The following is a 10,824-nucleotide window of genomic DNA, read 5'->3' on the forward strand; positions in this document are numbered from 1 at the left end:
GCGTCAGTCAGGAGCGGCGCCTTTCTGTGAAATTGATGCATAGCCGCTGCCTGCACCGAAGCCGCAGACACAGCTAGTCGGGTGTGCGATGCCATGACCTCGGCTTCAACACAGGCCCGACTTTCCTGCAGCACCTCCGTAGAACCACTGCTATGTGAGTATTGACACCGCACCACTGACGTCTGTTGTACCCTGTCCTGGCTCTGCCGCATCCCTGGCCCGTCATGACTCCAGATCGATGCATCACCATGGGCCCAGTGGGAGACGACTGATCCAGAAACCAAGCAAACATAGGGTTACTTCTCTTGGACGTGCAGATCACCAAGACCCCAGAAGAACTATAGGAAAGTCGCTGCCCGGAAAGGAGATCGCCATGTTTCTGTCTTTACCGACCTTAACAATGCTTGTCCCACTACTGTCCTTAGCTGGGCTTTTTTATTCTGCCTCTGTGCACGAAGACTTTCCCCACGGCTGCACAAGGGCATCAAACCTGTGTTTCTACAGCTTGCTTCTTCCCATTACCATCCCTATTTATGTATTCTTCCATCTCTGGACTTGGATGGGCATTCAACTCTTTAGGCACAATTAGGTGCCTCATTCTCAACCCATTGAGTAGATGGAAACTTAGTTATGAAAAGTCTACATTTGCGTTTCGATTAATGTTTGCCTCCTACTATCCAATTGATCTAGGGATGCCGTGAATTTAGTCTGTGACTGCAGTGAACGCGGTTATCTGGTTAGCCTTCAGTTTAAGCTTAACTTCCTTTACTATTTTTAAGTGCAAATAAAGATGGACCGTTTTTATACATCTCTGTGTGAGATGTTAAAAGATGCTGTCTTGCCATGAACACTTGCAATTCTATAGCTTTGTCCTAGGATAAATTGTCATGTTTCTTGGCACCCAGGTGGCGTAATCAATATTTAATTAACTACTGTTTCTTTTATTTTTTTGGGCCGTTGCCGTGCTATCTGCATTTACACGGTGAACATTTTAATGTTATTTTTCTGGCATCAGCTTATAACCATCTATAGCAGATAGATAATAAACAATCAACTAATAAAAATCTCAGAGTGATTTTAAAGTGGACGGGTTTGCCAGATGTGTGGCTTTCTTCGCCCATAAAATGTTTGAAAGACAAACTTATTCACAGTGGTACGACTTTGATGCCGAGGAATCGATGCCCCATGCTCTCGACATTGACGCTGCACCACCTTCTGAAACTGAGGGGCAGATTTATGTTCCCTGGCGCAACCCTGCAAATCATCATGGATGTGCCAGGGAAGATGCGTCACGCAAGTTTGCCTTTGCGCCACCGCAGATGCGCCGCATTTAAAATGCGGTGCATCGTGGCGCAAGGACAAGCAGATGCTTGACGTATCTGCCGGCGTAAGGTTGGCGCAGTGCTGAAGTTGTGTCGCAAGCGCGACGCAACTTCAGCACTGTTCCAACCTACCCCATACCTAACATGGTGCGTCAAGCCTTACGCCTGCTTCAAGCAGGCGCAGGGTTTTGACGCATCAGCGTTGGGAAAGTGACTCAGTGAAATCTTATCGATTTCACTGAGTCACTTTTCAGGGGCGTTCCTGCGACGGAACGCCCCCCCTGTGTGGAAACACCCACATGAAACCTGACGCAGGTTTCATGTGGTGCAGGGCTTTACACCATGACGCATCTCCATAGATGCGTCACAAAGTAAATAGGGCGCAACGTGGCGCAGGGTTTACACCACCGCTGCGTCACAAAAGTGACGCAACGGCGGCGTAAAAGTGGCGCAACTGCAACATAGATCTGCCCCTGAGTTCTCACACCTGCACCCTGCGCATCACCTCCTCTGTGCAACACATCGTCCCAGAGCAGCAAAAGCTTCAATGACCCTGCACCGCCTTAAGGAACCGACACTGCACCTGCACTCACCACACCTCACCTCCACTGCACAACCCTTCGACCTTGGTTTCTGATGCCTGTCCTTGGTTTCCGATGCCTTGTCTTTGTTTTTTGATGCCGCTGAGGTACTGCAGCACGACCAGAGAGCCCCAATGGGACCTATAGACTTCTAAGCACTGCATTTTTTATTTAATCTTTAAAAATGAATTTCTTGAATTGTGTATGTTGGATTTTTGTCATTCTTATCTTGTTTTACTCTGCTAAATATTGGCTATTTTAGTTGGTGTGGGGTTCCTTTTGTGGTGTTTTCACTATGCTACTGTGTGTGTGTGTGTGCGCACAAATACTTTAAACATTCCCTCTTTAGTTTAGCCTGACTGCTCTGTGCAAGAGGGTGAGCACGGGTACACTTTTAGGGGCAGATTTATGAGCCCCGTGCGCCACTTTTGCATCACTTTTCCCATGTTAAAAATGACGCAAAAGTGGCGCAAGGGGCTCATAAATCTGCCCCTTAGTGTGTACTACACTTACCATGACTAGAGTGTGGGTCCCTACTTGGCCAGACCCCATTTCTAACACGCCCCATCATGTTAGTTAGTATAACATTGAGCAATTCAACATCCCTCATGCTGTTATTGTTACCGCCACATCTGAGCAGTGTCACAGTCTATTGGTTTGGAGACCCCACAGAACCAGAAGCGGTAGGAAAAAATGATGTCATATTGCACTCCTATACTCATGCAACCATTCATGCAAGGTCCGGCTTACAACATATTTCCAGACAAGGTATCTGTGCCGGGCATTGTTTTAAATAGGAAGGGATGCTTGTTCAACCTTATAACTAATCAGACAAGACAACAGTGCTGTATGACCACGCAGAAATAGCATTTTAAGTTAGATTCGGTTTATATTAAAGTATCTATTATGAGGTTAATGTGAACATTTTATATTTCTTGAACTCGGAAGGATTTACGTTAAACATCCCTATTCTAGGTACTGAGGTCACTTTCATTTGAAATGTTATTTTAACATATTTCTACTGTTGATTCTTCTGCTAATGTTCCTGATGAGCTGTGCAAAGCAACTTCCTGTGATCCTGCAACAATATGATAATCATTTTGCGTGATGTAAATACGCTACATTGTCTTAGGAGCTACATCAACTTTTATATATACTCTTGTACGTATATGAAGTGGAATTAGAAGGAAAAAAACGGAGGTCTGCAAAAAAGTATCCTTGTCAGTATATCCTTTTCAGCCATTTTCTCCACTGGGCTCTGATGCATCCTCATGGCCTAAGGCATTGCTGTCTCCTCAATACTTTCTAGCCCCTGTAACACAAAAACAAAAAGACAATGTTTGCTTTAAACATAAACCACTCGTGACTAAGGACCAAAAATATACTCGCTCCCCCAAGGTCATTGAAAAATTAGGCCTGACATAAGTCAGAGCCACTAGTGTATTTCTGAAAGTCGCCAGCTGTCTGCAATTTGCACTAACATATGTATGCTGCTTCGCCTTAGCTGCAAATGTGCTTTCCAAAAGCGGGGATGGATGGGTGTGTGGGTGGATGGATGGATTTGTAGTCCAGTGGATGTGTAGATCCAGATGAAGAATACAGATAAATATTATACATCTTTACATTTACTGCAAATGTGGATACTTTCTTTGCAAATATTATACTGAATATTTTAAAGGTACCTTGAAATATATAATGAATTTCACAGGTCCCTCTGACCATGTACATCCGGGAGTTGCCACATGGAGTGGTCTTTGGCTCGGCACCTAAAGTTAGACATGCTTTATGATGACCACATACAGTGTGCATTTTCCTAAACTGTTCCAAACTTATTAGCAAATGAATGCTTTGGTGAATCTCTTTTTAACTGGGTTCCCCCTGACAGATCTGCATGAAAACTGAATATATTTCTAGTAAGGTAAATATGGTAAATGCCAACTAAATTGCGTGCATATCCATCAAAAACCCCTACCTACATTGGAAGTAAATTAATACGTCCTTAAAATATTTCTATGATTAACCAACTTAAGAGCACTGAGACCTTTTTGTAATGTACATATCTACAAAACAACTACACACATTCAACTCAAGATGGCGGCGGGTAAGGAGCTCAATGAGTGAGCTCCGATGGCTAGGGATCGAAACTTTCTAAAATATCCCTGTTTTGCCCTTGCGAGACTCACCATCTGAACATACCGCAAAATACAGGATCATTGGAACAAGACTACGCCAGCTGAGGCGATATCGCGGATCACCAACTCACCAGAGAAGGCAATACAACGGGAACACGGGACGACAGGAGTCTGATCCGACAACCCATGTTTGATCAGGCATGTCCACATACCGCTGTTGACCCCGATTGCTGGAGTACCTAACACCAGGACGACCCCCTCCAGCATCGAGGACCGAGACATTGGAGCAGTTCCGCTCTGCGCCTATAATCCCCGAGCTGCAGCCGTCCTAGCTCTGGCTCCCCGCATGAGCAGCACCTCACCCAACTGGGAAATCGGACCAGTCCCGCTCTGCACCTTTAATCCCCGAGCTGTAGCCGTCCGAGCTGAGGCTCCCCGCATGAGCAGCACTTTGCCAAGGTGAGACATTGGAGCGAGACATCGGAGCGGTCTCGCTCGGCGTCTAAGTCCTTCACGTCCATGGAGGTGGACGGAGAATCCCTTGCAGAGCCACATTATCTGAGGTGAGCCCTGCGGGGGCACTTTAGGCAAGCACACAGAGAGACCGATGCAGAGGAGCTTGCCACACTCAGTAAATTAGGCTCTACACTCTGCTCTCTTGCAACTGCACACTTTTTGGTCTCCAGTTCTGAACAGCCTGTCTCCTGCGACCGCGCTTTCATGCGGAGGGGCATTGAGAGCAGTGCACAGAGAGACCAATGTAGAGGAGCACAACAGTGATTTAGATGGTCACACCTCGATGAACAGTACAAGCCCCATCATTTTGTGCCTTATCTGTGGAACCTCAAATTGACTAGTTAGCTGTATGGGTAACACAAAGAAAGGACCACTCACCTCACACCACTGCAATTACATAGGAACTATAGCATTCAGGACACTATCAAACAGAAAGAAAGGACCATACATGCTGATCTGCCCCCATAGAAACAGACAGAGGACAATACCCTGGTAGTTTTTGTTGCATGGAAATAGTAATAGGACTAATCCACAGATCTTTTCCATCACTTGATAAGGAAGCAGCCATCTTGGAACAACTGATACATTATGCAACCTCAACAGAGTGGGCCCATTGATCTCATCACCAGACACTCTAACCCACAAATCGATTGATACTATTTACTATAAATAACAGCAACCGCTAATTCTATGACTAAGGATCCCGGGACATTACCTAGATTGGGACATAGTAAGCCAAGTTAATCTGACCCTCACAAATAACAAGGACCACTTACCACTACGTGACCCACTAATGGTAATGGAGTGAGGACCTATCCCAAGGACTCATCATCTGGAATAAACAGGGAGGCCTACAACTTCTCTTACTCCCCAAATATTTCTCCCCCATACGACATCTCTCACTATTTGACCCTCTCACCCCCTTTTTTTCCCTAACTCTCATACCATAATATGGAGCCAATGGGCCCACACACCTATTCCATCAAATACCCCCCTAACCTCTCAAAAAAGGCGGCCAAAAGCTTCAAACATCGTCTACTAAAATCACATCCAGAAAACCCAATCTCTGACCCCTATTTTTCAAATAACACAGGACACATAACAAACGACAATATCTTCTACACCAAAAGGAGAGCACAATGGCAAAAAGCCTTTCTCGCCCTATTCTCAATTGCATCAACCAAAAAAAACGCACATGGTCTCACATTAACTATCATTCCCTTCCCGTTCTACAAAGCAACTGCTACATTTACCATTTATCATAATGGGATTATCCTCATGCAGGCAGCAGACCATAACCTGAATTTACTAGACAACATCTTCCCGAGCATCAAAGCGAAGGTTGAAAGATCCTATTCCACCTCCCTCACAAACCATTCTCCTAACCCTCTGTCAGATTCCTTACCTGACGCCCCATCCAGACATTTCCCCTTGGATCCCATTGTTCATATACATCCACCCCAGACCTAACCAACACCCCATCTAATGACATACACCCACATAATCTCCACTCCTTCCCCAGCACCACCAAAATCTCTACTATACCCACCTCGCCTTTCACTCGCATCACCTAGCCCCCAGATCTCCTTCATGCCCCCGTGTTCTCCACTACCACTCCCCATCTCCACAACCGCACCTTCGCCCACCCTTTAGTTAGAACTTCCCTCCCCACCTCCATCATCATCCCCAGTAACTCCATTGCGGGTTCTGCTCCAATCTCCTCTTCTTACACACTTACTCCAGATCAATCCGCTGTTCCATCTTCTCCTTCTCCCTGCACTACAAATCTCACCGTTCCTCCTCCCATAGCTCATTCCAATAACCCCTCACGTCCCCTCTTTACTTCCCCCCTTTCCAGCTACCACCACTCTACAAGAATGTCACACAACGAATCAGATCCTCCAAAAGTACACATCAATACCCCTTCACATCCCCTCTCCACCCATCCCTTCCCTATGGACTCCCACACTGATAAACCACCATGCGTCGAACCAGTTCACGTCATGCCCTGGGACACCGCACTAGCAATAATCCCTCCTCACCTTACCACAGTTCAGGCGACCAATATGATAACTCCTACACCTGACCCCAGACTCGATGAGATACTACTATCCCTTCAACAAATAAAAGAGGACATCCAAACTCTTCATGACCTGATCCGTCCTCAACCCAACCCACATGCGAATCCTATGCATCGGCAATGCACTAGCTCCCCACCTCAACTCCCCAAATGGAATACAGTACCCTACCCTAATGCCTCATCCCGCCCGACCAGGGAAAAGAGAATCCTATCTCCAAGTGAGCTCGCTTCCCTGCTTCATTCTCTGAACTTCCTTCCCTACCCTCTAAACCAGCACACACAGACAACACACAGAAACTGTCCTTAATCCAACCCATCCACCCCAATGCATCTAGAAGTACGAGACACACCTCCAAAGATATTGATGCAAATAACCTCAAGAGAGGACCCATCTCCCATGACCAGAAAACCACTTTGACCAAGGCCCAGCTAAAATGTATCCTACTAAACTGTAGATCAGCAACATGTCATGCCGCCGATATAGCTGACCTCATTATCACCAATGAACCTGACCTTATCATCTTGACGGAAACCTGGCTAAACGAAGCATCCACACCCATTTTAGACATTTTAGTTCCCCCAAATTATTACATCACAAGACTTGATAGATTTGATAAGCTAGGGGGTGGCATTGCCTGCATTCATAGAAACAACCTCTCAGTGAACCGCTCCAACTCCCCGGTATTCTCTTCTTGTGAATACCTCTGCCTAGACATCTCGAGCAATAACAAACCAATATGCTCACTCCACTCTTTCTACCATCCTCCTGGTAACAACCTTACCTTCATCGAACACATTCTGGATATTCTAGCCACAAATGTCGGTCAACAGATTACTCAGATCTTCCTGGGGGACTTCAACCTCCACTGGAACAATCTAAATGACCCGAAGGTCAACAGCCTCAAAGCTTTCCTGTCCGACCTCAACCTGTACCAAATTTGTGATAGTCCCACCCACGATAAGGGCTCAACTCTTGATCTAGTGATCTCCAAAGTAGACTCTATTCAGCTTGAATCGATTCTTCCTTGCGACTGGTCCGACCATCACATAATTACTTTCCATATCAAGGAAGTAGTTAAATTACTCTCTATCCAACCTAAGAGAACGAAAATCTGTAGGAGGAACCTAGATAACCTCAATGCGACCGCACTCGCAACCGTTAGCCACATCCTCACGCCCCACTGGATGGATTAGATGATGTACAGGACTTGACCAATCACAACTTCTATGAACAGGGTACTCGACAACTTAGCACACCTACAATTGAAAAGAGTCACCACAAAAGACTCAAACCCCTGGTATGATGGTAGGCTAAATGAAGACAGAAGATCACTGAGAGCTATTGAAAGACAATGGAGATCCGCTCCATCCGCTGCCCACCTCAAATTACTAAGAAGCACCAGAAACTCCTATTACAGAAAGATTAGACGTTCAAAAGCTGACTTCATATGTAAACAATTAGACCAAGCTTAGAATCGCCCCAAAAAAGTATTCGAAATAATCAAAGATCAATCTAAGGGTGTCTCCCACTCCCCCAAGCTAATCCAGAAACACTCTCCAATTGTGAAGAGTTTTCCGCCTTTTTCACAACAAAGACTGAAAATTTAAAGACAGACCTACTTAACGACCTATTATCCCACACCCACCCACACATTATCACCACGCTGACCACACCAGTGACCCCGCCTAACTGTTCTACAAAGCTCGACCTCAAGAACAACGCCTCCTGAACCACCTTCAACTTCTACAGCGAAGAAACTATCTTAAACACGCTCATGGCTTTGACTCCCTCCAATCATTTCACAGATCCTCTCCCAGAAACCCACTTAAAGACCTTCATGCCACAGCTATTGCCCCTATGGACCTCTCTTTTGCAAGGAACCATCCCAGACATCCTCAAAGCGGGTCAGGTATCCCCTATCCTAAAGAAAGTATCAGCTGACCCGTCAGATCTGAATAACTATCGTCCAATATCCAACATTTCGACCCTGGCCAAACTACTCGAAAAATGTGTCCACATGCAGCTTAGTAACCACATTGACTACTTCAACCTGCTAGATCAATTCCAATCTGGCTTTCGATCTGGGCATAGTACCGAATCAGCCATGACCCACATGATAGATGACGCTCAAATACTCGATCAAAATAAAGCCTGTTTGTTAATCCTACTTGACTTATCCTCAGCCTTCGATACAGTCAAACACAGCAACCTACTAGACCTCTTGAAACATAGAATGGGTTTATCTGGAACAGTGTTAAACTGGTTCACTTCCTTCCTCCTAGACAGAACGCAAAGATTCAAGATCAAGCAATCTTTATCTAACCCCACCCCAGTCAACTTGGAAGTACCCCAGGGATCTTCCCTCTCCCCAACACTCTTCAATCCGTTTATGGAACCACTCACTGAGCTTCTCAACTCCTCAAACATCCAATATCACATGTACGCCGACAACACTCAACTCTACATTAAGGTCAACTCTCTTGAAGAAATCAAGTCCCTTAACTCAAGACTCCAAAAAGCACAGATCTGGTTGGCAAGCAACCATTTAAAACTTAACACACTAAAAATAGAATTCCTCCTTATCTCTCCCCCCAAACAAACAGACATGATATGCGAGTGGATGCAGCACCTAACTGCACTCGATGGTCAACCTCTCATCATTGATTCTGTGAAATCCCTAGGAATAACTCTGGATAATAAACTAAACATGCAGAAACACATCAGCGCTGCAACTAAAGGAGCCAATTTTCAGATAAACACCCTGAGAAAACTGAAACCATTCATACCCGCGAATGACTTTAAACAGGCAGTTCAAACCCTAGTAATTCCCAGAGTGGACTATGGGAGTGTCGCTCTCTGCGGCCTTCCCATATCAACAACCGCTCCGCTAAGAGCCTCAATCAATACAGCCGCTAGACTCATCACAGGCTCCAGAAGAAACTGCCACATTTCCCCTGACCTTCGTGCCCTCACCTGGTTACCTTTTGAGGTCAGAATCCATTTGAAAATCGCCTGTATGACACATAAGGCATTGCACCAAAAAACCCTGAGATACCTTGCGGAAAAACTAGTACTATCAGGTGGTAGCAGAACCACTAGGAGTTCTGATAATCTTCTACTTAAACCACAAAGTTTCTCCAAGAAAAAAACTTACAATCGTACCTTCTCAGGAATGGCCCAAAGGATTTGGAACGCCTTGCCCCCAGAAACAAGACTAAATCCATCCTCTGCTTTCTTCAAAAAAGAAGTGAAAGCTATTTTCTTGTCTGGATTCACCTGAACTTTCTTATACACTATTGTTGATATATGCTAGTAGCTAACATTTACCAGGAATGTATTTGCATAATTCATCGTATTTATATGTATCTGTCAATCACCTGCATGTGCCCTGTAAAGCGCTCTGATACCCGCAAGGGTCTTGTTCGCGCTATAAAAAACTGTCAAAATAAAAATAAAATAAATAAAAATGTAAAAAATTTGCACCAATCAAGCAAAGGCACAGATCTGAGTAAAGTTCATGCCACATTTGGTGAAATTCAATTCTGTGTTTTTACAGTAGTTAAGAACTTGGGGACACATGCATCAAAGTTAGGAATTTTTAAGAAATCGCAATTTAGGAATCGCAATTACTTATGCATGTAGGAATCGCAAACAAATTGCGATTCCTACATATTCCTTATTTGCGACTCGCAAATTGCGAATAGCAAATAAGGAATTGCTTCCCATGGGCCTAGAGGCCCACAGGAATCAATGGGAATTGCATGCGAAATTTGCAAGTACCAAATAGGTACTCGCAAATTGCGCATGCAATTTCAAGGGTGCAAGGGTGCCAAAAGGACACCCTGATGCACCCCTGAAATTGCAATTTTAAAACATGTTGCACACACACATGCCCCAAGGGCATGTATGTGTGCAACATAGAACTTTTAAAAATGTACTTTTCAAAGTTCTCGCAAATTACCATCAACTTTGAGTTGATGGTAATTTGTGTTTCTTAAATGCGAAATCGTAATTTTTGTTTTTGTTGCATTGCATTTAGGGAATCGCAATTTGTAATTCCCTAAATGCAATCGTAATTTAAGTAATCGCAAATTTAGCGATTACTTAAATAGCGATTTTTGCATTTGGGATGATGCATCCCAAATGCAAAAATAGCTGCCCCTTTGTGACCGCTATTTTCAATGATGCATGT

The 10,824-nt window shown here is 44.7% G+C and overlaps 1 protein-coding gene across 1 annotated transcript; it reads left to right on the top strand.

Annotated features, from left to right (window-relative positions):
* Window positions 1-373: 373 nt before the first annotated feature.
* Window positions 374-589, top strand: LOC146860602 (phosphatidylinositol N-acetylglucosaminyltransferase subunit Y-like). Its single transcript, XM_085646358.1, has one exon. It carries the CDS (start codon window positions 374-376, stop codon window positions 587-589), a length of 216 nt encoding a protein of 71 aa, XP_085502484.1.
* The last annotated feature ends 10,235 nt before the right edge of the window (window positions 590-10,824 follow it).

This window comes from Triturus cristatus, chromosome 3_1 (assembly GCF_964204655.1).
Source record: "Triturus cristatus chromosome 3_1, aTriCri1.1, whole genome shotgun sequence".
Lineage (NCBI taxonomy): Eukaryota > Metazoa > Chordata > Amphibia > Caudata > Salamandridae > Triturus > Triturus cristatus.

Excerpts from the sequence above, each read along its gene's own strand:
- LOC146860602 (XM_085646358.1), top strand. The coding sequence starts at position 374 with ATGTTTCTGTCTTTACCGACCTTAACAATGCTTGTCCCACTACTGTCC.